The sequence below is a fragment of the Hoplias malabaricus genome, chromosome 11 (assembly GCF_029633855.1).
Source record: "Hoplias malabaricus isolate fHopMal1 chromosome 11, fHopMal1.hap1, whole genome shotgun sequence".
Lineage (NCBI taxonomy): Eukaryota > Metazoa > Chordata > Actinopteri > Characiformes > Erythrinidae > Hoplias > Hoplias malabaricus.
This window is the reverse complement of record NC_089810.1, coordinates 7,593,419-7,620,684: the sequence shown is the minus strand read 5'-3', so window position 1 is coordinate 7,620,684 and position 27,266 is coordinate 7,593,419. Positions and strand designations below refer to the sequence as shown.

The 27,266-nt window shown below is 44.4% G+C and overlaps 1 protein-coding gene across 5 annotated transcripts in view; it reads left to right on the top strand.

Moving 5' to 3' along the window:
* Positions 1–1,772: 1,772 nt before the first annotated feature.
* The window catches only part of slco3a1a (solute carrier organic anion transporter family member 3A1a), an 81,568-nt gene continuing 56,074 nt past the window's right edge, over positions 1,773–27,266 (top strand). For all 5 annotated transcript variants that reach the window (XR_010804520.1, XR_010804522.1, XR_010804521.1 and 2 more), the window contains exons 1-2: positions 1,773–2,356; positions 19,996–20,449. Coding sequence is in view for 2 of the 5 variants with exons in the window: in XM_066685204.1 (XP_066541301.1) it covers positions 2,210–2,356; positions 19,996–20,449 (601 nt within the window). In the remaining 3 variants the exon portion in view is untranslated. The remainder of the gene's footprint in view (positions 2,357–19,995; positions 20,450–27,266) is intronic.

Genomic DNA, 27,266 nt, shown 5'->3' with positions numbered 1-27,266 from the left:
CTATATAAAGCATCACTGGAATTAACAAATCACCATTTTACTGCAGTTCACAACATTTTCCGAAAATTGGGTTGTAGCAGAAATGTAATAAACACGAGATGAACACTGGTTTTATTCTAATTCATAAGGGAATGCTGTTCCAGTGTTAGCCCTTCATGGAGAACAACTGTGCCCAGAACGATAGGAAGGAAGCAATGGAAAAACTGACGTCTTGTCTGCTCCTCACAATTGAAATCTGGAGTTTACTTAAAAAGGAAAAGGAAAACTAAACAGTTTATTTTAGATGCTGGGCCTGACATTTGGAAACACAGGGCTGGGCTGTATCAGCATTAGTCTCCTAAACCCCACAGTGTGAGGAATACAGAGAGAGAGAGAGAGAGAGAGAGAGAGAATTAATTGAGAGAGAGTTAATTGTGGTCTACATTTTTTAGGGTGTATTTCTGCAATAAAACACAGATTACATCATTTAGATTCTTGTTAAACTTACTGAACCAGAGCCTCATTGTATCAGGTTCAAAAATAGCTCAGAATAGTCAAAATAAGTAAGAAAATAGTAGAAAAAGATATATAGATATATATCCAGGGGTCATTGTAGTGTGGGAGGTTTCATGGCTAAACTGGAGCAGTCTGGTGGACAATCTTCATTAACTCCACACTGCACCAGTAAGACCATGTGCATCCAATGGTTCAAACACTGTGTCCTGAAGGCGGTGCCGTGTATCAGGACGACAACGCACCAATACACACAGCGAGACTGGTGAAAGACTGGTTTGATGAACATGAAAGTGAAGTTGAACATCTCCCATGGCCTGCACAGTCACCAGATCTAAATATTATTGAGACACTTTGGGGTGTTTTGGAGGAGCGAGTCAGGAAACGTTTTCCTCCACCAGCATCACGTAGAGACCTGGCCACTATCCTGCAAGAAGAATGGCTTCAAATCCCTCTGACCACTGTGCAGGACTTGTGTATGTCATTCCCAAGACAAACTGACGCTGTATCGGCCGCAAAAGGAGGCCCTACATCGTAGTAATAAATTACTGTGGTCTAAACCCAGGTGTTTCACTTTCATTGTCCAACCCTTGTATGCTGTGCTGGTGTAGAGTGGATCAGACACAGCAGTGCTGCTGGAGTTTTTAAACCCCTCGGTGTCTGGACTGAGAACAGTCCACCGACCAAAAACATCCAGCCGACAGCGTCCTGTGTCACTGATGAAGGACTAGAGGACGAGCGACACACACTGTGCAGCGACAGATGAGCTACTGTCTCTGACTCTACATCTACAAGGTGGACCAACGAGGGAGGAGTGTCTCACAGAGTGGACAGAGAGTGGACACAGGGTTTAAAAACTCCAGCAGCACTGCTGTGTCTGATCCACTCTACACCATCACAACACACACTAACACACCACCACCACGTCAGTGTCACTGCAGCGCTGAGAATGATCCACCACCACATCACACCTGCTCTGTGGGGGTCCTGAGCGCTGAAGAACAGGGGGAAAGGGGGAGGTATAAAGTATGCAGAGCAACAGATGGACTACAGTCTGCAACTGTAGAACTACAAAGTGCCCCTGAGTGGTCAGTGGATCTCAGAGGATGGGCAGTGAGAGAGGAGGCGTTTATTTAGTTACAGAGTGCTACTTCTCCATGATTCTCCCTCTATCACTATCTCTCTGGTACTGAACAGCGCCCCTACCGTCCAGAAGGATGAGTGTGTAATGTTGTATGTGTGTGTGTTAGAGAGCAAAGCAGACAGACGGCAGAGCTGAGAGGCTGTGACGCTGTAGAGCTCGTCTCTCTCTCTCTCTCTCTCTCTCTCTCTCTCTCTCTCTGCTGGACACACACCGCAGTGTGGACACTCGCTACGGAGACAGAGCTCTGCAGAGACAGAGGACGGAGAGGACAGAGAGAAATGCCGCGTGAGAACATCCGCGCTGCGTGTTCGGATCTGTTCGGTAGTTCTCGGAGTTCTCGCGCCTCCGTTCTACGCCGCAGCTGCAATGAACCGCGCGCCGCGTCGAGCTGAACGCGCGTGAGGACCGAGTGTGAGTGTGCGTGTGTGCGTGAGAGAGACAGATAGATAGAGAGGGGGTTAACGCTGGCGTGGCGTTGCTTATGTTGAGCCCCAGGCGGCTCCTGTCTCTCCCCCTGTCTCTCTCCCTGTCTCTGCCTCTGTCTCTGTCTCGCGTCCTCGCGGAGCCGCAGGGATGCAGGTGAAAACGCCGAGCAGCACGGAGGAGGACGCGCCGCGAGACGAGATGAAGAAGAAGACCTCATGCTTCTCCAACATCAAGATATTCCTGGTGGCCGAGTGCGCGCTCATGCTGGCGCAGGGCACTGTGGGAGCCTACCTGGTGAGTGAGACACCCCCATCCCACACTCTCTGTCTCTCTTTCACTTTTCATTGCTCTGTTTTTCTGCCCCACGAGCCTGGGTGGAGGCCTGGCAGCCTCGGGACACGTTCCTGGAGGAACTTCACTGGGATTTGAATGTTTACAATTACAAACTGTAGCCCATCTGTTCTGCAGCTGGACATCTGTGCTGGTGGTGTGTTAGTGTGTGTTGTGCTGGTGTGAGTGGATCAGACACAGCAGTGCTGCTGGAGTTTTAAACTTCTGTGTCTGTACAGGCCTGAGAATAGTCCACAAACCGCAAATATCCAGTACCCAAGTAAAACCCGCTCTGTAGGTGTCCTGACCATTGAGGAACTGAGCAGGTGTGTGTGTGTGTGTTGTGCTGGTGCGAGTGGATCAGACACAGCAGTGCTGCTGGTGTTTTTAAACCCTGTGTCCACTCTCTGTCCACTCTGTGAGACACTCCTCCCTCGTTGGTCCACCTTGTAGATGTAGAGTCAGAGACAGTAGCTCATCTGTCGCTGCACAGTGTGTGTCGCTCGTCCTCTAGTCCTTCATCAGTGACACAGGACGCTGTCGGCTGGATGTTTTTGGTCAGTGGACTGTTCTCAGTCCAGACACTGAGGGGTTTTAAAAACTCCAGCAGCACTGCTGTGTCTGATCCACTCTACACCAGCACAGCACTACAGTCTGTCATTGCAGAACTACAGGGTGGTTTTAATGTTATGTCAGATGCCAGAATGAAGGATATTAAAAGGGGAGGAGGGGGTATTCACCCCTCTGCTGCAGCACCAGCCTCTGCTTTTCTGGGAAAGCTTGACATTAAAGGTTGATGGCATTCAGCCACATAAACATTAGCGAGGTCATGTGCTTATCACAAACACCACTCCACTAATCCCACAAAATATTGGATGGATCACTAATACAGAGTTCCATTGCTCTGTTGTCTGTTCAGTCTATCTAAACCCATCTATACCATGCCAGATCATGTGCAGCTGTTCCAGAATGTGTGCACAGTTGAATGCCAGCATCAATAGTGTGTAGGCCTTGAAGATAGGATTGTGTAGGGTGGACGTTGTTCAGTTCCAGGCCGATACGAGTTGCTGTCATTGTGTGTTTAACTGTAATCATACTCGTCCTAAACCTTAGGACTGATGTCTGTTGGTTAGCAATGCTAAGTCACGGAAGCAGCCGTGAAGCAGGCTACAGGAAACAGGAATCGGAGAGTGTTAATCAGCTTTTCAATTAGCCTTGCCCTGAGTTTCCAAGGAGCCTGAACTGACTTGTGGTGCTTGGTTAGGAAGCGCATCAGGCTAACACACAAGGTCAGGGCCACGCAGCGCAAACAGCCATCTGTACTATGTCCACTGATCAGCCACAACATTACTGCCACCTCCTCATTTCTGCACTCTGTTCACAGACTGTACAGTATATGTGCACTTTGACTGTTGATTATCTATTGTCGTCCCCCCACACACACACACACTCCTCAATGGTCAGGACCCCCACAGAGTATTATTTGCGTACTGGATATTTGTGGTTGGTGGACTATTCTCGGTATTCTCGGTCCTGTACAGACACAGCACTGCTGTGTCTGATCCACTCTACACCAGCACAACACACACTAACACACCACCACCACGTCAGTGTCTCTGCAGCACTGAGAATGATCCACCACCACATCACACCTGCTCTGTGGGGGTCCTGAGCGCTGAGGAACAGGGGGAATTAGGGATAACAATGTATGAAGATGGGCTACAGTCTAACTGTAGAACTACAAAGTGCTCCTGTGTGGACAGTGAAGCTCATAAAATGTAAAAGAAGGTGTAGAAATAAGGAGGTGGTTGTAATGTTATGGCTGACTCAAGCATACAAGTATAATGTTCATCACAATGACAATGACATATTAAAATGCTCATACCCCACACCATATCCCAGTAGCATGTGAGTGTTGTTGCTAGGCTGAGTGATGAGCGAGTTGCTAATCTTAGCATTAGCTGGCGTCTAATCAGAACTGATGAAGGGAGAAGTCCAGTCTGATACAGGCCACAGAAATGTTTGATACTACAGAGGTCATCTGAGGTTTCAGGCAGTGTTTACACTATCAGACTGGAAAACTCTGCTCTTAGCATCTCGTAGCTTAGCTTTTACTGACGCATGCTATTCTCTCTCAGCAGAGCTAGACTGACAGCCTCCTGTAGGACCATGAAAGCCACACTGTGCACAGTTCTGTGGTCCACTATCTCTCAAAATACACTCAGCTTGCTCTGGCCTTATTTGGAGAGGACGCCCCGATATGTTGTGTGCCACTTGACCACAAGATATCGTGAAAAACGTCTCTAAGGGGCACATTTGTGTTCCAGATTGGACGGGTTCCCAGTGGACGGACGGCCTGTGACTTCTGCCTTTTTTTTCCACAAGCTCGTGGATTCTGTCCAAGCACATTTCCGCAGATGATTAGCTTCAAGTTTGACTTCTTGAGAAAGTCTTATTATAAGTTTTGGGCTGATGTGGCGAGGGTGTTTTTCCCGGGGGCAGGGACGTACTTCAGATTAGCGCAGAATCGCACAAGCTTCAACATCCATGAAACAACCAAGGAAATGTAGATGAGTCTGCTCATCAGAATCACGCTTACTCTCTTGATTCTGGGCGCTGATAATGAAGAGCCAGAGTAGCACGACTGGAACTTTCCTATTGCATGATTATTTCCTCTCAGATGAGACTCTGGAAAATGTGTTCTGCTGATTCCCCTCTCGTGCTTTCTGTGTGAAGCTCCTCTCTGATCTATTCTGACTAGCTTTGGTTCACCACCCTTTAAGGCTCCACCCTCTGTCTCTGAGACTGACTTAGAGTCTTGTCTGAGGCCTCACTCTCATTCCTTCGTCTGCTTCCTGTGCGCAGACGTAGCTAGGAACGAGCCGCTGTCACACAGTGAGTTTGTGGCTGAATAGGGGCGTGTCGATACAAGGGTTGTTCTATGATTAAAATATTTTAACCGACTAATCACACAATGTGTTGTGATTAATCATAGGGCTGGACAATAGTTCAATATCAATATATATCCCAATAACAATGATTTTAAAACACATTTTCATTATTTACATGTGAGGAGTGTGGTGTGTTCTCCCTGTGTCTGTGTGGGTTTCCTCCGGGTGACTGTCTGTGAGGAGTGTGGTGTGTTCTCCCTGTGTCTGCGTGGGTTTCCTCCGGGTGACTGTCTGTGAGGAGTGTGGTGTGTTCTCTCTGTGTCTGCGTGGGTTTCCTCTGGGTGACTGTCTGTGAGGAGTGTGGTGTGTTCTCCCTGTGTCTGCGTGGGTTTCCTCCGGGTGACTGTCTGTGAGGAGTGTGGTGTGTTCTCTCTGTGTCTGCATGGGTTGCCTCCGGGTGACTGTCTGTGAGGAGTGTGGTGTGTTCTCCCTGTGTCTGCGTGGGTTTCCTCCGGGTGACTGTCTGTGAGGAGTGTGGTGTGTTCTCCCTGTGTCTGCGTGGGTTTCCTCCGGGTGCTCCGGTTTCCTCCCACAATCCAAAAACACACGTTGGTAGGTAGATTGGTGACTCAAAAGTCTCCGTAGGTGTGTGTGAGTGTGTGAGTGAATGTGTGAGTGTGTGTGTGTTGCCCTGTGAAGGACTGGCGCCCCCTCCAGGGTGTATTCCTGCCTTGCGCCCAATGATTCCAGGTAGACTCTGGACCCACCGCGACCCTGAACTGGATAAGGGTTACAGATAATGAATGAATGAATTATTTACAGCATCTGTCACTGAACGATGTTCTCTACAAGGTGCTGCCCTCAGTTTTAAAGTTAGTTTAAAAATACTAATAGTGACAAAGCCAAGAAGTTCATATTTGATGGTGATGTCATGTTTCTTATTTGTTCGGGGCAGTTTTTCCGTGGCTTTTATGTTGTTTATATAGATATCTGAATAATATCATATCGACTGACATGTAGAAATGGCGCAGTGACTCCAGGGACCGAGTCACATAGGGAGGGACCATTCAAAATATATATCTACTATAACAGGGAGGATAGAGCTTTTGTTGTTGCTGCTCTGAGCTCAGCACCTCAGAAACTGCACTAACATTTGGAGGAGGGTAGGACTCACACCACTCTAGTGGTCACACACAATGAGAGGATGATCTCAGACTTGTCTCAGCCCCACTTCACAGTCTCCTAACTCCAGATGTGAGGGGCGAAGGACCAGGTGTTGTGATTTCTGTGCTGTTCTATTGCAAAAAATATTTGTTTGTGGAGTCCAGAAGGTTAAGGACTTGATTATTATTGTGGTTTATAATAATGAAACCACTCGATATTATAGAGGGTTTACTGATCTATATATAACTGCAGCTGTTTGTGATGTGAATATTTTCAAAATAGATTTTGATAGATAAAAAGTAAGCACAGTTTTCTTTTATAAACTCTCTTCACTGTGTCTGTTGGAGTTTGTTTGTTCAGTCATTAATTCAAACAGCATTTGGGGAAGATGAGTGTGTAATGACTAAGCTAACTCGCGTTAATCTTGTTGTACACTAGCGATGCAACAAAGAGAACAAGGGGTGCGGCCGAAGTTTGCTCATGTGTCCTTTCAAAAGCGCTGCGGGATGCACGCAAACAAACACAAATGACCCACTGGACCATTACCTTTTATGGATCTCCTCTGCTTCCCATTCAGTTTGCACCTGCTCAATTTGCATGAGTTGAAACTAGGCTCCAGCAACGCAGCCATGACCCTTAGCTCCGTTGTCGTAGTGGCTTTGGTGAAATGAACAGAATAAATATAACCAATTTCAAAAGCCTGAAAGAGTCGTCTAGGGACAAGCATCTGAGCTCTGAGTTTTAAGGGTGAAGCACAGCTCATATTCGGCTTCGGAGTCACAGTGATGGGAGTGTTAACCTTTTATGGAGAGCTTTTGTGGTAGTTTTCGTAGTGGCAGTGATATATTCTTAGATCTGACTTTCTAAATAGGTTACTGATAGGGTTCCTGAGATTAGCTTTTGTGTCATCTGCTGATGTAATGAAATGAACATCGCTCTGAAGACTTTCGACTGCATACAACCTCCTCCATCTCTGACTCAGAAATGGTAACATATATTTGGAGCATAGGCACGCTGCTTCATTTTATCTCAATAATGGTAAAGCGTCTAAGAACTAGTTCAAACCTAGTTTGAGATTTTCCCGATTAAAGCATTTGTATGTGGTTTGACATTAGTTTAATTCCTTTTTGTCTGGTCATTAATCTTAGATTAAAAACAGAAAAGGCATATGCCATTTTCCACCTGAGCCCAAATATTTCAGGAAATTTGGAGGAAAAAAATGTTTTGACCAATCCCATTCCTCTCTTTAATCTTTTGACCAACATCTTTTGATGTTTGTGTCTTAGTAATGCTAACATGGCCAGCAGTGTTTTCACTAGCATTTTGATCGTGTACCATTGAGCTCAGAAACAATGTTTTGAAATCTCCTTAAAGTAACATTAGGTAAGATGTGGTATTTTTGGCTTCCCCTGTTGTTGCAGAGTGTAAATCATTTTTACCGCACTGTTATAAAATCAAGCCAGTGTAGGGTTGTGTAACTCCAAAAGTAACATTTTCTGCAACACTGAGCCCAGAGCAGCAATGACTATTCTCCCTATTACAGCTCAGTGGAGCATCACAATGATTTTGAAGATGAAATTTTAAGGTAAAAATACAATGTGGTGTTTCTTTAATCTCTGTCTGAAATATTAACATGGCTAAGTTTTTAAATCATACACAGTTCTTTATCTGTGTTGATAATGCTACAATTGCTAACACTGTAGTGATCAGATTTGAACACATGTAGATCTCCATCTTTTAAAAATGCTACTATGGCGTACATCTGAGTTTCCTTTATTGTGATCTCAAAAATGCTAACGGCTAACAATGTAAACCTTAAACCTCATGGGTCATTTGTTTTGATGCACTTTGTTTTTGAACACATTTTGTTTGGTCTCTTGACTTTCATCTCATTTGTGCAAAGTTAGCTTCTTAGGGCCACGGATTGTGATTAAAACACGTAAATGTATTACAGCATTCCTCAGCCTGGAAGAGCAGCTTTTGAAGGATCTGTACTTTCATAGGACTGACTCTGAAACAAGTCGCTCAGCAGTGATTTAGCTTCTAGCTGTAATTGACAGCTGTCATATTTCCTGCCATTCGCTGTCTTTGGTGATGATGTGATGTCTGTTGACAGTCGTTTGGCTGTATACAGTCTACTTCATCCCTGGCTTTTATCCTCATTCATTTTTTTTTTTTAAAGCTTGCTTCATTAAGTGTAGTCTTTAAAATTTTCTCAGAAATGTGCTGAGTCACCTTGTTTTCTTAGAGCATCATTTCTGATCTGATTTACGGTCAGCACTCACGTAGAGGAGGAAAGGTAAAGATGAAATTTCTAACCAGCACTGACCTTACTGTGACCTGACATTGTGTTGTGCGCTTCTTTTTGTGTTACTTGTGTTAGTCCTTGTGTATTTGAATGGCAAATATCATGTGTTTGAATAAGTCATTACGTTTCTCGAATGTCTGGTTCTGACCCTCTGGTCCTGACAAGTATGAGGTCTATAATTTGCATATGAAATGATTCTGCATTATCCTAAATTGCCTTATGGTTTACTGGTGAACAGCCTAAAACAGCGCACTGTTAAAGGAGGAACAGCCTTTATACTGATAGTGGTCTGAATGTATCAGAAGCTGCTTCCCAATTGTGCACTTAACAAAATTCAAACTAGTGTTTGAGTGTTTACTGTGTAGTGGAGTTAGAGATGTGAACGTTAAGTATAAACAAAAAAATCCACAAGGCAGAGTTAGAAATAGTATATGTTTTGAGTATGGTAATGATGGACATTATTGTCCCACAATCTAATGAGAAACGGAAAGGGGAGGTTCTCTTGTCTGGAAAATTTTGGGTCTGATCTAGGGCTGGGCAATTAATCTTCAATTAATCATAATCGATATTCTCTAATCAACATAATCTTGTCTATAATTTTTTTAACTGTTTTATTTTTTTTATATTGTTATGTCCCCAATGTGAGTTCATGTACTGTCCCTTTAAAACCACACTACCATGCAGTAGTCACCTGATTCTGCCCCCTATATGCCACATGGAAGCAACATGGAGGAGAGCCTAAACGCTGGGGCAGACCGAGCGACTCGAGCAGCTCGTACCAAAGATAAACACGGCATCTATGGTTTGGACGTGCTGTGTTTTGACTTTAATTAAGACGACACTGAAAAAAAAGAAATCAAATGCAAACACTAAATTAAAAAAAAAAAAAAAACATTTCAGTGACAGTCACACACCAAATATAAACAGTGCTCAGAAAAGGAGAGGAACAAGCTCTCAACGATATTAGAAAAAATACCCCAGCTTTAACACGGGAGCGTACTGGAGTCACTGGACTATGAGGGTAAAAATACAAAAACAAAATAATCCTTCATTAATCATAATCGTGGTGTTGATGTACAATTAATCGTGATATTGATCAGCACTCGTCATATCGCCCTGCACTAGTCTGTTACAAATAGCCCACTACTCCTTACATGGTGCACTTCACGGATTATAAAAATAATACTACTACAGTCAGACAGTGCCCTAAATGTTAGACAGAAGAATATAAACAATATAAATGTGTTTATTATCTGACTCACAATGACTTTCTATTTTAGTGCAGGAAGTGTTTTTTATGACCTACACTGTGCACTACACTGTGTAAATGAAGATATTTGAGTTCAATCCTTTAAAATAAGGGCAAACATTGCAACAGTTTATCACGCCCTTTAAAACAAACAGTGAAGCATGTCAATATTATGTACTTGTCTGTCAATCTCACATATTTACAGGTAGTACATAGTTTATATTGGCACAGATGTGACACAGCCACAGACTTGAGCTCAACATGGTCGCCCGCATGTGAGTTGACCCCTCATTGGATCATATTCTGGTTCATTCCAGGACGACAAATACATAGTTATATTGTTCATCTTATTTGAGTTGTACTGGGAAACAAATGTAAAACTAGTGAATTATCATTTTCATGAATATAGTTTGCCACGTTTTTGTAAGATCAGTGACTTATTGCTCCTGTAAATAGGGGAGGTAATATTGAAGCTTCGTGCTGTCAAGCTAAACACCTTGTTTGACAAGCTAAACACCACATTTGATTCAGCTGCTCTCGAGCTAAATAAAAACATTGTGCCAAAGAATGTCACATCACAGCTTGAGATTACAGAAACAAAAGAGAAACAAACCCAACTGGTTTTGTTTTTTACTTCTGGAATGCTAACTATCCATTGTTTATGTTATGCTAGTATGCTAACTAGTTAGCAAGGCTGCTGTATGAATGTTGTGCTTTGTTTTGTTTTTCGTGATTGAAGCACAGCTAGCTGCTTGGGCAAGAGGGTGAGGACAGGATGGTTATGGGTGGATCTGCTGGCTCAGTGGGGACTGAAGAAACTTGGCAGTGCAGATGGCAGATGTCCAGCCATGTTTCTGCACCGTGTTTTGGGAGGTGGCAGGGCCTTGAGCTGGTGCTGATCTAAAGGCTGCCTCCAAAAGATTGGTGTAACTGTACTGTGGAAAACCTTGTGGAGATACTTGTATTGCTATAGGGGCAGTAATAAGAACTATTTACACTGTGATAACTTTTATTGATACCCGAAACAGAGATGACATTAGGTGGTTTTCAGGTAACGAAATAAGGCTTGTTTTTCTTCTTGTGTAAGAAGACATTTGTGTACTCTATATTTTGTGTTATATATAAATGGCTCTGCTCAATGTCTTCATATGACAGTGTGTGTCAAGGGTCTACAATTACAGTTTGTTCGGTGGGCTATTCTCAGTCCAGCAGTGACCTGAGGGGTTTAAAAACTCCAGCAGCACTGCTGTGTCTGATCCACTCTACACCAGCACAACACACACTAACACACCACCACCACGTCAGTGTCACTGCAGCACTGAGAATGATCCACCACCACATCACACCTGCTCTGTGGGGGTCCTGAGCGCTGAGGAACAGGGGGAGAGGGGGGTAATAAAGTATGCAGAGAAACAGATGGACTGTAATGGTTTGTAATTGTAGAAGAGTGTATAGAGTGCTTCTTTGAGGTCAGTGGAGCGGAGGGAATGGACAGTGAGAGTAGGTACAATGTAGATGTTCCTAATCCAGAGATTGTTCAATGTAATAGTTACAGCTGAAATGTATTGCAACACACATTTTCCCACACACTGCAGTGTAGCCGCAGACAGGTCAGAGTGACCATGCTGACCCATGTCCACAGTCAGAATCACCTACAGTGGGTCGATTGTGAAGGCCATTGTTAATTTTGTCATGCTCTGCTGGATGTGAATAGTACTGAGGCTTGTACACTACTAATTTTGCTCTGGTTTACTTACCTTTCACAGTAGTTGGGGTTTTGTGGTTGTGGACATGTATTGGTACGTATCCTGCTGTGATTAACACTTCACTTATGTGTTGGTATTTCAGCTGCATGTTTGTAGCACAGTTATTTCTCATAGCTAAGGGGATGCTGAGGAGATGACGCAACTGTGAAATGTGTGAATTTCTATGTTCCGTGTTAATTTTGCAGCCACACAATTTCACACAGAAGTCTGTAAATGACGATATACTGACTGCTTCCGGTGCCACTGCTTTTACTTATGTAAATGTGGGAATTTACTACAGATACTCAACCCTATACGGATCTATGGAAGAATGGCTAGACCATCAACAGGTTGCAGAGAGAGAGAGAGAGAGAGAGAGAGAGAGAGAGAGAGAGAGAGAGAGAGAGAGAGAGAGAGAGAGAGAGAGAGAGAGAGAGAGAGAGAGAGAGAGAGAGAGAGAGAGAGAGAGAGAGAGAGAGAGAGGCAGGCAGATGGGGCTGTGGACAGCTCTGTGATGTCCTCACCTCTCGTCACGCTTGCAGAACTGGTGGACTGCCATGTCTCTTGCTCTGGCAACTGTGATAAGACACACACACACCACACACAAGTAACTCAGCTGTATTTCAATCTCCTGGGGCTTTGTTTTCTTTTCTTTACAGATTCCAGAGATTTCAAAATGTTAAAAAACAAACCATAGTTAATTATATTTTCTTTATTTGTTTATAGCATATTAAGCATAACAGTATTATTGGAAAGGATATACCACTGCAGTGTTGTGCTGGTGTAGAGTGGATCAGACACAGCAGTGCTGCTGGAGTTTTTAAACCCTGTGTCCACTCTCTGTCCACTCTGTGAGACACTCCTCCCTCGTTGGTCCACCTTGTAGATGTAGAGTCAGAGACAGTAGCTCATCTGTCGCTGCACAGTGTGTGTCGCTCGTCCTCTAGTCCTTCATCAGTGACACAGGACGCTGTCGGCTGGATGTTTTTGGTCGGTGGACTGTTCTCGGTCCAGACACTGAGGGGGTTAAAAACTCCAGCAGCACTGCTGTGTCTGATACACTCTACACCAGCACAACACACACTAACACACCACCACCACGTCAGTGTCACTGCAGCGCTGAGAATGACAAAGTATGCAACAGGTGGACTACAAAGTGCTGCTGTGTGGAGATGTTGGATTGATGTATAATTCATATTGTAACCCTAAAGTTCATTGATTTCACTAGCAGTGCTTGACTGACTGATTGTGAGCTCTCAGTTTTAATTGCATTTTTATGTGTTAATTTTATTACGTTTAGCCCCGATCAAATTTTTCTGTGAGTTTGAACCCCAGTCATGGTAATTGACCTGGATATTGATGTTTTAATCAATAATGATATATCTGACTGTTATCAGTATTTTTTAAGTGAATTGATTCATTGGTGAAAGGCTCGTGGTGCAGCAGGTAGTGTCTCTTTCACAGCTCAAGGGTCCTGGGGTGCTTTCCTTGTGTCTGTGTGGGTTTCCTCCGGGTGACTGTCTGTGAGGAGTGTGGTGTGCTTTCCCTGTGTCTGCGTGGGTTTCCTCCGGGTGACTGTGAGGAGTATGGTGTGTTCTCTCTCGGTTTGCGTGGGTTTCCTCCAGGTGACTGTGAGGAGTATGGTGTGTTCTCTCTCGGTCTGCGTGGGTTTCCTCCAGGTGACTGGCTGTGAGGAGTGTGGTGTGCTTTCCCTGTGTCTGCGTGGGTTTCCTCGGGTGACTGAGGAGTGTGGTGTGTTCTCCCTGTGTCTGCGTGGGTTTCCTCCGGTGACTGTCTGTGAGGAGTGTGGTGTGTTCTCTCTGTGTCTACGTGGGTTTCCTCCGGGTGACTGTCTGTGAGGAGTGTGGTGTGTTCTCTCTGTGTCTACGTGGGTTTCCTCCGGTGACTGTCTGTGAGGAGTGTGGTGTGCTTTCCCTGTGTCTGCGTGGGTTTCCTCGGGTGACTGTGAGGAGTGTGGTGTGTTCTCCGTGTCTACGTGGGTTTCCTCCGGTGACTGTCTGTAAGGAGTGTGGTGTGTTCTCTCTGTGTCTGTGTGGGTTTCCTCCGGGTGACTGTCTGTGAGGAGTGTGGTGTATTCTCCCTGTTTCTGCATGGGTGTCCTCCAGGTGCTCCGGTTTCCTCCCACACTCCAGAAACACACATTGGTAGGCGGATTGGAGGTGTGAGTGAATGTGTGAGTGCATGACTCCTTGTGAAGGACTGGCGCCCCCTCCAGGGTGTGTTCCTGCCCTGCGACCAGTGATTCTGGGTAGGTTCTGGAATCACCGTGACCCTGAACTGGATAGTGTTACAGACAGTGAATGAATGAATGATTAATTGGTTCATGTCTAGTGCTGGTGCTGATTGTGGATTTATTATATATACTTAGCTTGAATAGACTTGCTGTTACATAGCACCTAAAATACATTACTAAAATAGTCCTAATACACACACCAGCCAAGACTATGTATGCATCAACAAAAATATTTAGTGAGTGTTAGCCCTGCATTTTCAGAACTGGTAAATGTCAGACTGATAATTAATGGAGGAACATTAACTGAAAATGTGGCCTAAAATCAGCACCTGAGAGTGTGGAAATGTAATGTATCCTGAGAAGAATGTATTAGGCAAGACAGCAGGGCTGCAGGTGGTGTCACTCCCACACAGCTGCAGGGGCTCGGGGTCCTGGGTGGAATCCTCTCCTTGGGTAACTGTCTGTGAGGAGTGTGTTGAGTTCTCCCTGTGTCCATTTGGGTTTCCTCTAGCTGCTCTACTTTTCTCCCAGTAGAAAGATACAGTTGAAACATACATGTTGATGCCCTGTGATGGACTAGTGCTCTGTCCAGGATGTCCCTTGCATGAGTGAATCTGGAATTGCTCGAGACACTTGGTGACTGACTATGAACTCAACAAGGCACTTATGGGAGATGAATGAGTGAATAAACAGGATTCAAAAAGCTATAGATGGATAGATACTTTATTGATCCCCAGGGAAATTCAAGAATATATTATATATTAGTTATTTTGCTAAATTACATGATTGAATCATGTGAATTTGGGCCTACACCAAATTTGGACTTTTAAATATCTTAAAAATTATAATCTTCTCTTGGGACAGAGGCTTGTGTTTTTTTATTTTTGCCATTTCCCTAGCATTTAATAACTCCCTGTATTATTTTACCGCCACCCTGTGCATCTGTAGACTTTGTGTATTTGAGTGTTTGATATTTCTGGAAAATCAAACAAGTGTAGCTGTCATTTTTGCACCCACATTTGTCTTACTTTGCTGAAACAGCAGTGTTGCTTTGTCTGTCAGTTTGCTTATCTGTCTCTCCACAAACAGCTCTTTCTCTGTGCCTGTAGATCCTTACTGGAGGCCTGAGGAGTTAAGCTAATGTTGGAGCTTAGGGATTGGAATGCACAAATGCCCTTTCTAGGACACTTTCCTGAAGCTCTTTAAATAGTCCGCTAACAGCTTGCAGTGAACATGTAGTGGCACAGATCCTGCACGTTTTATGTCTTACCACTGAACTTAAACCTCTGTGGCAGGGGTGGTATACTATTCAACCGAGTTCATTCCTGCTAATACTAGTTAAACTTTTTGAGCACCACTTGACAGAAAAGAAAATCTTGGGGATCTGTGTAATGTGCATGATACTGACCCAGCTTACTCACACATGTGGGGCCCATATGGGCTGCCCAGGTGGGTATCAGCAAGTGTTGTCCATGGGTTAAACCTGGGCTCCACAGATGGTGCCTCTCCTCTGACTCTTCTTGCCTCTACTTGCTTTTTGGTGCCTGGTGCCTGGTCATATTTTCATTTCCACAACTCCATTTTGTAATTGGTGATGTTGATAAAACCATCTCTAAGGGGAACAGTGTGCTTTAGAGACCACCACAACGGCGGCGGTAACGTTAAGCGGTGTTTACTCATGGTGTATTGGCGTGTTGTTGTTGTTTGGGACTGAACACAGCTCCGTCATCAGTTCAGACAGATCAGTAGAGTGTGTCCCTTCCTTGTTGCAGCGTCCAGCTCTCGCTGTATTCTTTCGTCGGCCACCGATCCAAGGAGCGTTTGAACCTCTTCAAAAGACCACGGCGTAATTTTACGAGCTGCCGTCGTGAGTCGGATAAAAACAAACGTGATCTCTGCTGCAGCTGGAGATTTTACAGATGGAGAGTTGGTGCTGGTCGTCTGTCTTTCATTGTTATTGATAACTCTCTCTGGTCTGTCAGAAACCTGACTCAGCTTGGAACTGGGAAAGAGCAGGTACTAAAAATTGCCCACGTCCAAGTAGCAGGACCAAATTTACATAATGGCAAATGATGACCCACACCCCACCCCCCTAGTGTATTTTGACCAGTGTAAGTGCACACTGACTCTGTAGGTAAGACCAGAGCAAAATATTTCACATATTGGAAATTTTGTTGTGAAGGCTGGAAATTAGCTTTATGTAGCTTTAACACTGTTCATTACTTTCCCCCAGTATGTTAAATTCAGTAAACATGCATTAAATGTGCTTTCAAGTGTACAGAAATTAAGCCAAGCAACATTAAACTTAGAACATCAACAGGAACACAAGTAATTTGACCATGGAGAACGCCCAAATCTGGTGTATACAACTCTGTTAGCTAGTTAGCTTAGCTAGAATATAGCTGTTTCCCTGTGATTGAACCGGCTGGTTTGTTGTGTGTAGCTAACTGGTTGGACATGAGAGTTAATGAACGATGACTGCACCATCTGGACTGCGGCTTCTTCTGTTGGACTCCAGCGAAGTACAAAGTGCAAATGTAGCACAATTGTGTGAAGAGCATGACGTTTTCAGCAGCCTCTCCAGACTCTGCAGAGAAACGCTCACAGAGCAGAGGAAACTGAGTCATGGTTTAGCAATTATCAGATTGTTGTGATAAGGTCATTTACCGTAGCTCGACTTGATCCCAGAGCCTTATTATACAGGCATGCTATTGTGGAGTGCTAGCAGAGCGTCTGTTAGCTGTCGGCCGTGCTAAATCAGAATGGTTACTGTTTTCTGTGGCACACTGAATAAAGCAAAGCTCTTCCAGAGCACCGCATTGATAATAGGACACTGAGCATCGCTGATCAGTGTTACTCTGCTACAGTTCTGTGTGCATGTGGAAATTAGCTTGGATTAGCTTTAGCCCTGTTTATCTCTGTGTGTGTGTGTGTGTGTGTGTGTGTGAGGGAGGGAGGCATTGTCACTCAGAAAATAATCCATTACAAATTACTAATTAGTTCTCCAAGAATGTAATGGGGTTTCTTTACTCATTACTTCCTGGAACAAGTAATCACAGGAGTCGAACTGTGAGTGGTTCTCTAAAGCCTGTCCAGATCGGTAGAGGTCTAATGACTAGTCGTCAGTGCAGAACTTTATTGAGGAAGGTATTGATAGTAACCATTACACTTAGATGAGTGTCTTACATTTAACATCGCACCCTTTAAAGTCTTACATTGATACTCTTTCCTTATTGATATTTTTATTGGTAACACTTTATTTTAAGGCCGGATTATTAACACTTTTACAAAGCAATTGTAAATATTTATTGACATGCTCATGAATATGATACAACTGTAAATTAAATGTTGAATGACTTCTGTGAAATGTTATTGTAATTATTTTTTTTTAATAATTGTTGACTGAGTATATCATTAGTGCACTGTAAAATCTAAGTTAAAAGCACGTGTGTAATGGCACATGTGGGATTTTAAAAATATCTGGCAACATTTATCTGGAAGTAAATGATAGAACTGTTTGTATTTCAGTGGTATTATTATTATTTTTAAATGTATTCACTAAAATTATTAAGAGTCCCTTTTGTGGTGTAATTATAAAGTTTTGACAGTTTTATTATATAATCACAGATGTATAATAACTAATAGAAGCCTTTAATAGCACGTCATATGAATATGTTTAAGCCACATTTCCAATCTTATTGACAAATTACATATTTTTACAAATGTTTTATTAAGTTGCCTATTAATAATTAAATAATCATTATGTAGTGGATCCTAAATTAAGTGTTAATATTTTTTGCTCATATTTATTTGTAATTCTGTAGTATTTTATTTTTTATATTATATTAACATTCACTAAGTTGGTGTGTTCTCCCCGTGTCCGCGTGGGTTTCCTCCGGGTGCTCCGGTTTCCTCCCACAGTCCAAAAACACACGTTGCAGGTGGATTGGTGACTCGAAAGTGTCCGTAGGTGTGAGTGTGTGAGTGAATGTGTGTGTGTCTGTGTTGCCCTGTGAAGGACTGGCGTCCCCTCCAGGGTGTATTCCCGCCTTGCGCCCAATGATTCCAGGTAGGCTCTGGACCCCCCGCGACCCTAAATTGGATAAGCGGTTACAGATAATGGATGGATGGATGGATGGATTAACATTCACTAGGCTGAATTCTGCAGATATTATTGAGAAATCTGTATCTCAGTTTTATTTAAAAGCACATTTATTAAAAATACATTCATCTCCAGGCCTTGTTTGTCTCGAGTGGACCAGCAGATGATGAATGTATGTAGCGTTAAATGCTGCCGATTAAAAAAAAAAAAAGATGCTGTGTAATTTCCTCAGTTGTAGTAGTTTGAAAACTGCACTTGGTCAAACCTTAACTTTGATATTAAACAGATTATTGCTTCTTCCTACACTTCGCTGCTGAGCCGTACTTCCATTTCTGTTGCTGCCTTTAAGTTCAGTGGAAAAAAATCATGATTACGAGAAGTTAAAGAGGGGAGGAAGCCCCAGATTTCCACCAAATGCGTGGGTGTATCAATAACACGTCATTGCACTGAAAATAGAGTAGTGGAGATCTGCAGTGGGTTGAGATTAATAGGTGGGTCACCTGTCAATTCCCATCCAGTACACATCATTGGGGTCCAGGTAGATGCACGGGGGGGAGGGGCTTTGCTGCATCGTTTGTTTTGTTCTAATAATAACATAGAAACACCCACGTGACGAGGAGACCAGAGCGGTGTGGTGTAACGATGCAAGAGGACCCTAGCCTCCAGTACGAACAGGGCAGGCTGTGACGTGTCCTTATGTTTATCCTGAGGGGGGCGCTGCAGAGGCAGAACTTACCACAGTTTTTTTTTATGACAGTTTGGAAACAAATATTCAGATTATGAGCGAGCCGTGAAAACATGAGTTCTGAGGTTGGAGCTGCCCTCTCAATGTGTTAATGCTTATGAACACAGGAGTAACAAAGATCTGAAACTGGGAGTAGAAATCAAGAATTGAAACTTTGTATTGCGCTACATTTCCATGTCAAAAAGGGCCAAAAACACACCACAATGACAAGCAGTCTGAAAGCAGTCTAAGAGCCTGTCTGCTCCAGTGTGTGGGGATTTAGAATAAAGGGCATGGCCCTTAATAAGTTGCTCTTTTAATAAACTGCCAAAACTTAACCCTTCAGAAGCCGAGGAACTGAGACGCTGGTCCTCTCCTGTAATTATTCTGAAATGCGATATGTTAATGTCTCAGTCGCATTAAACGTAATGCCCCAAATCGTGATGGAGAATGTGTGTGCGTTCAGTGTCATTTCTAATTCTGGGTCTCCTAAATTTACTGATCACTTTCCTTTTTTTGGATCCCTTTTTATTTCCGCTGGTCTTTGATGTTTCTCTCCTAATGGAGAAGGCTCTCAGTGTTTCTGCTTTAGACGCAGCGCCCGGTGTTGGACAAAATATATTTCTTTGACTATGTTTCGCTGAATCAGTATCTGTTCATTTTTATTAGTTTAGCTTTTTGTGTTTGTTTTCGACACAAAGATGGTTTACAGCTGACAGACTATTTTTTTTACCTTTATTTATCTATCAGAGTTGTGTTGATTGCTTTAAGGAAAATATGTTATTTAGGTGATTGACTGTGTCATACCGGGGTTATCATTTACACAGCAGGGTTTGGCGGCCTCTGATTGGGCAGAGAAGCTGCAGTAGAAGATAAAGGTTCCACTTTAAATCATATTAAGACGTTCTTGATAATGCAGGGTAGAATTAAAACTCGGAATCTGATTTGGATATAGAACTATTCATCTTTCAGCCCTACGTCGGGGAGCCTGTATATTGAACCTTGACCGTCGCAATCAATATGGTGATAATACTGATATAAAATGAAAGCCAAGTCTTGGTGGGGATTCAATAGAAGGCCTTGAAAAATCCGCCTTGTGATCCAACACTGGCCAAATGTAAAAATCTAAAGCTGATTTTATTCTAATGCAGATGTTGTTTTGACAGGTGAGTGTCCTGACGACGCTGGAGCGGCGCTTTAACCTGCAGAGCGCTGACGTGGGCGTGATCGCCAGCAGCTTCGAAATCGGAAACCTGGCCCTCATCCTGTTCGTCAGCTACTTCGGGGCCCGCGCTCACCGGCCACGTCTGATTGGCTGCGGTGGCATCGTCATGGCGCTGGGGGCGCTGCTGTCCGCGCTGCCGGAGTTCCTGACCAATCAGTACGAGTACAAGGCCACGGAGGCGTGGCGCAGGGACATGGGGCGGGACGTGTGCTCCAACACCTCGCGCAAAGAACTGCAGGACGAACTGTGTGGCAACAGAACCAACACCAACATGATGTACCTCCTGCTGATTGGGGCCCAGGTGCTGCTGGGGATTGGGGCCACGCCCGTCCAGCCTCTGGGCGTGTCGTACATCGACGACCACGTGAGGAGGAAAGACTCCTCGCTCTATATCGGTGAGTGGGTTTTGTCTGTTTCGCTCTGAGGCTTTTTTTGTTTGTGAGCCTTGTTATTTCAGGAGCTCTGATCATGTGGTTGGGTCTTGGTGAGTGATTGTTTATAAATAGAGCAGGAAGTAGCAGTGGGTCATGTTTCTCAAGCGTGTGTACAGGTTTAGCGTCTATATCTTTGCCGTAGTACACAGTCCTGCACACGTTTGAGCGCCACTGGTCTTACTTCATGTGTCTTTGGGTCTCTTTCAGGTTTCCACATTGTACACTTGTTTATTTGCTGAGTTTTTCATTCTTCAGCCGAAACTCACCGTCCGTATTCTCAGCTCCACCGACCACACCGGGCACTCTGTAGTTCTACAATTACACACTGGAGTCCATCTGTTGGTTATTAGCCTCCTTTCACCCTGGTCTTCAGTATTCAAAACCCCCACAGGACCCCCGGGTGGTGGACTGGATCAGACACAGCAGTGCTGCTGGAGTTTTTAAACCCTGTGTCCACTCTCTGTCCACTCTGTGAGACACTCCTCCCTCGTTGGTCCACCTTGTAGATGTAAAGTCACAGCAGCACTGCTGTGTCTGATCCACTCTACACCAGCACAACACACACTAACACACCAAGACCACGTCAGTGTCACTGCAGCGCTGAGAATGATCCACCACCACATCACACCTGCTCTGTGGGGGTCCTTAGTGCTGGACTACAGTCTGTAATTGTGGAGCTGATAAAACAGACAATGAGCGTTAAACAAGTGGCTCTTTTTAAATATTATGGCTGACTTCTTTAGAGTTGGAAAGGCAGTGTGTCATATGTTATGTTAGTGATTGGTTAGGTTTGAGGGTCTCTGTCGAAAGGCTGAAGATTAGCGATGTAGAAAAGAGGAAAGACAAATGTCGACAGGGTGGGTTTTGTGTGCTGCTGGGAGGCAGTGTGTGTACAGAAGCCTCACAGAGGTGATGCAACATCAGAAGTGTGGCATTGCACAGAAGCTTAGTCCAGCGTGACTGACAGATGGGCAGTGCTTGAGTTGTTTTTTTAAAAGGGACTTTTATTTGTGTGTGTGTACAATAAGGAAAAATGCAGCAAGTAGAGCAACATACAATGAGTGTGATGTAGGCGCCTCCATTGCTTTGTCTTTCTCTCATTGTTTTCTCTGCGCTGTTGGATCTTCACCATCGACTGACGGGGCAGAGGCACACACTCGGAGCGTAGACAGTTGTTCTGACGGTAACCGAAGGATAAAATACTACCTAGGGTCAGACCTGAATGGAAATGTCAGTTATAGCTTTTATTGTTATTTGTAATTCTTGTTTATCTCCAGTATTTACCCAGATTTTTACCCAATTACAAGTCGTTTCCAACCACACCTGCCACAAGCCCCTCCCATCACCTTCCCAACATTTACTTCCTCTGAGGCACAAGGCCAACCCACTGCTTCTTTTTGAACTGTCGCTAGAGCAAAGCTGCCCAACAGCTAAACACACCTGAGGAGGACTTGCACTGCCCACATCGGTCACATCAGCTGCTAACTACCATCTTTAGCAAAGACACACACAGAGAGTGAGGCCAGTCACGGTTGATTCGCAGGTGTCCATCGCTCTTAGGACTCATTAGATCATCATAGGGGGCTTATAAAGGAGATGACCAATGAAATTCTTATATCCTCAATATCCAAATAATAATACGTATCTCCATATTTGTGGATTTTTTGTCGTGATGCGCGATAATATCTCAGTTATATCGGTATCGGCAGGTAATTGCGCTTTTAAACTTTATCGGCATCAGCCTGATGCTTTGATTTTGCCAACATTTCAATCCGATATTTACTGACACATTTACACTTTGCCATATTACATTCTGTTTAACAAAAAAATAAAAATTATGATGAATGTGCAGAAAAAAATTGGCTTGGATTCTTCCCCTCTGTCCATTTGGAGAAACACAGAGGCTGTATCACTGTACTGTATAATAATTTAACGACTGTAGTAGTTTAATCCTCTTTGTTAACATTCATTAATATGTTATTAATATTTTTATTAGTTTGAGGAGATCTGTAATTTACCTTGTAAAGCTGGGACCCGTCTCTGTAAGGAACAGTTAAATGAATAAAATTGGGCTAAGTCTCTTCTCAAGAGACTTCTTTCATTTTATTGTTTGTGTAAAGTTGCTTATTAAAATAAGTGCAAATAAATGGGGTATCATTCTCTACTTTATAGTGGTGCTATGGGGTGCACCCTACTAGTGGGGTGTGTAGGTGCTGCAGGTGGGGCTCAAGGTTTCTGAAGATATGAGCATTTCTTTATTAATGCCTTTCTCTTTTGCCTATAAAGCTCACTCAGTAAAATCACATAATAGCCCTTAAACATAATAAAAGAGCATTAGACGGCACCCCAGAAAAACCTAGCTCGCCTGGAACCACAATATGTTTTTATTCGCAAACTTTTATTTTGAAAACGCACCACTGAGATGAACTTGTTTTGGCGGTGAGTCAGACACAGGGTCTTCTTTCAGAGTCTAGTTTATAAAGTTAGTGTTGACCAGCTCTGGGCTGAGGTCAGTGACGAGAGCACAACAGATAACAGACGGATCATTACAGTTCTAAAACAGGCTTGTATTTAACTGTTAGAGAAACAGAGGAGGATCTGAGAGTCAGTGAATGTTAATATTAGCTGTGTTCAGGTCGTGAGAAAATGCTCTAAACATGCAGCAAGTTAAAGGTAGTCTCTGGCTGTGTCCCAAATTGCACACTGCTGCACTGAATAGTGTGGGGGAAAAAAAATACTATATAGATATATATCCAGGGGTTAGACAATGAACCTGAAACACCTGTCATTGTAGTGTGGGAGGTTTCATGGCTAAACTGGAGCAGCCTGGTGGACAATCTTCATTAACTCTACATTGCACCAGTAAGACCATGTGCATCCAATGGTTCAAACACTGTGTCCTGAAGGCGGTGCCGTGTATCAGGACGACAACGCACCAATACACACAGCGAGACTGGTGAAAGACTGGTTTGATGAACATGAAAGTGAAGTTGAACATCTCCCATGGCCTGCACAGTCACCAGATCTAAATATTATTGAGACACTTTGGGGTGTTTTGGAGGAGCGAGTCAGGAAACGTTTTCCTCCACCAGCATCACGTAGAGACCTGGCCACTATCCTGCAAGAAGAATGGCTTCAAATCCGTCTGACCACTGTGCAGGACTTGTGTATGTCATTCCCAAGACGAACTGACGCTGTATTCGCCGCAAAAGGAGGCCCTACACCGTACTAGTAAATTACTTTTCAGTTTCATTCTCCAACTCCTGTACATATATATATATATATATACACACACACCACTCTCTTTAGTGCTTTCTGTAGTGCAGTATGTACAGGTCCAAAGTGTGTTGTTTGGGAAACAGCCTCACTCTAAGACATTAATGTTAATCAAATACTGTTATACATCATTATATATGCTGTGTTTTACTGCCTTATCTACATTGGAATCAGTTTATAGCTAATATGTTGGGTTTGGGGTGGGCTATTGGTGTCCCCAACCAATATCAGACTCACTCCTATGCCCTGCTCACTTTTGCACAGGTTGAAAAGTGAGGAACTGAAGCACAGTTTAATTAGTGGCCAGTTTAGTGTATTTTTTAACATTGATGTTAATGTATCTGGAGTTATAATGTTGAGTAAAAGTCTGAGAACCACTGGGTTCCAAGTTTACGACGTTCCGCCGATGTCACAACACTCTTCTTGGGCACTTCCTGATCACCACCAAACGGAAACAGAAACCATAGCCAGGCTCAGGACAATAAACGTTCTCTGCTGAACTTTCTTACACTGGTCACTAATATCGGTCAATGTTATCAGCGAACTGATATATCGGTCAGCCCCTAGCCCCTCATTACAAATGCAGGGTGCCTTTTCCTCATACGCAGGCATTTTTCCTCTTTGACTGCCTGCTGCTGGTCTTCTGCGCACGTGAAGCAGGTGCCTGGTTTATGGTGTCAGCGGTTTGTTATATTACGCTGGATTACATGCGCAGGGAAAGGGCATTAAACGCCTCCTGAGTAGCGCGCTCTCCGCAGCGTGTCAGTGATGATTACACTGTTTTGTCTGTTAACGTGGAGCTGTCAGACTCTAATGAATTGCTTTTGGGAAATGTCTGTGTGTCTCTCGTCTTTCAGCTCGCACTGTCTTTGGCGTTATTATCTACTGCACAGGGACTCTGCTGTTCTGAGCAGTATGCCACGGCTAATGTGACTGATGTTGGGATCGTTTTAGTTTGAACAGAGTCAGAGTGAAGGCATGTTGTGTTTTTTTTTCGTCTTTTTTTAACGCTTGACCCGTCCCATGTGTTCATTCCCCCGAGACCTTTTATGGCTTCAGACTCGCATCCGAACCTCGTCATCGAAGATGCGCCGTCGGCTCGCTCCCGGCTGCTGCCCACTTTGTAGATTTTACCAGTCGTCAAGGTGACAAGTGCAAGGCTTTGAGGTGTAATTGGACAGTTCTGGCTCACACGCCAGCTCCTCTTCCCAGATAATAAGATTCGCTCTTATCTCGGCTTTTTAAAAGCAAGCAATCCTTATCAAAGTGCGCAGGTTTCCCCCGCTTCACACCAGCCGTAGGCCCCCGCGGTCCGCTTCTATTCTCTCGCTTCCCTCCTTCTCAAGCATATCTACCCTTTGATGAGAAAGAGGATATGTGTGGAGATGTGTGTTTAAAGAGATAACACATGTGGTGCCTGCTCGAGTCCACAATGAAGACCCAAGAGAAACGGAGCATAGATTAAGTTTTAAATCATTCCTCGAAGGTCAGTACTCTCGTTGGCTCTTTCCTTTGGAGTGTCCGGTTCTCTCACTGAACATAAATAAGGCAAGAGGTGGATACTGCATTTGCATCTGTGCCAGGAAATGAATGTTAAGAGGCCTCTGAGCTTAGAGAAGACTGTGGAGTTTACAGTGGACAGAAAGCAGTGGGTGTTAAAAATATGATCATTTTAATGCATGGTTTTTAAGCCCCCATCCCCCCCCCCTCCAAACCCCTTCTCAGTTGCGGGATTTAATTCCTCGCTGAGGAACATCTCCCGGCCTTTTGTCTACTTCTGTTTCCAGAAGCACGGCTACGTCCACGGTTCTTGGTTTAGTCGCAAAGCAGCCAGCCGTGTCTCTGATCTGCCGTTTGGTCTGAAAGCGTGCTGCAGCTTTACTGACCATCTCCAGTAGGCAGTGACTGGACACTGTGGAATGATCAGCATTTGGTGGATGCTCTTATCCACAGCAGCTTATGGTCCTGATGTTACAGACGTAGGAGGAGGTAATGTTGGGAGTCTTGCCCAAGGACCTTTACTGGTGTGGTGGACACACACACACAAACACACACTTGTGCCAGGGAGCAGTTGTGCGTTAGGTGCCTTGCAGGTGGCACCTCAGTCGTGGATGCTGAGGGAGGAGAGAGCGATACTCCTTCACTAGAGGAGGGAATCGCACCCCACGTGGACCCACGGTGAGTCCGAGCTGCCCCCTCCTGATAAGCGGCGGGGCAGAACGAGAAGCGCTGCCTCGAGAACAATGTGGTACTGAGGCGCGGTCCACACCCAGCTGATCGCCCTAATCCCCGCGCCGCAGGAGAGTCATGCGCTCGCGGCCGTGTGAATGGACCGGATTGTGCTGACATCTCCGCCGTTTCTTTTCTCTGAGAGATAAAGTGTGCTCAGTGCACAATGTGGGGAGTGGGTGCACAGTCGCTCCCTCTCTCAAACGGAGAAGCGTAATTATATTTAATTGGAGACATGGCAGGCCTAAGCATTGCTGGAAAGGGGAACAAAACTGATTTGCTTTTAACAGTGGCATGACTGTGCCTTTGGGCCCATTTCAGATGAAGTAATGAACACCCTTCCTTTCCAAATGCTGTACATTCTGCACCGTGAACCTCATTTCTTCAAATAAATGTACTTGTGTTATTAAATTGGCGGCATAATGAAGCTGGCTGAGCCTTCTGTGCGTCTGATTATGGGACGTGCCACTGTGGAACAATCTGATTACGCGGCAAACGACAATGTTTTTGTTCTGCTACTGAATTTCCACAGTGGGAGATTGTAGGCATTAATTCTCAGGACTGGGTAGTGTTTTTACCATAACACTTCATCTTCAAAATCAGTGTGATGCTCCACTGAGTTGAAACACGGGGAACAGAGCCTCTGTCGTTGTTACTCCGGGCTCAGCGCTGCAGAAACTCACTTTTGGAGGAGGGTAGGACACCCCCCTACCCCTTGATTCTACAACAGTGCTGTAAAAAATGTATAATCTGCACCTCTAGGAGGAGCCAAAGAGCAGAAAAAGCCTAATCTTACCTAGAGTTCCTTTAAAGTCTCAGCACCTGTTATTCCTTTACCTGAGGGAACCAGGCCTGGGCGGGGAGTTCGGCTGTGTGTGAGGTTTTCAGGGCGCAGTGGGTTTTCCTGAGGTTTGCTGTGTGATCTGATTGGGGAAGTTTGGGGTGTGGGCGGGGCTTGTTAACTGACTGCTATCTCCGATCCTAACGGTGGGAGCCAGTCTTCAGAACTGCCCCTGGCTGCGGTTGGTGGAGAAGGTCCTCAACGCCGCTGGAGCCGGTTTAAACCCCGTGGCTCTGATTCTTGCTGTCGCTGTGCAGAGTGGTCTCCCGACTCGACTGTGACTCGTCAAAAACCACGTAAAAAGTGTCTGTCCATCACCTTCCGTGACTGTGAGACCATGGAGCATCCGTAGCACGGCGCACAGTGGCAGTGAGTTTATATTCTGGGGATATAACAGAAGACTGGTAATGTGCAGCGAATGTGGGAAACAAA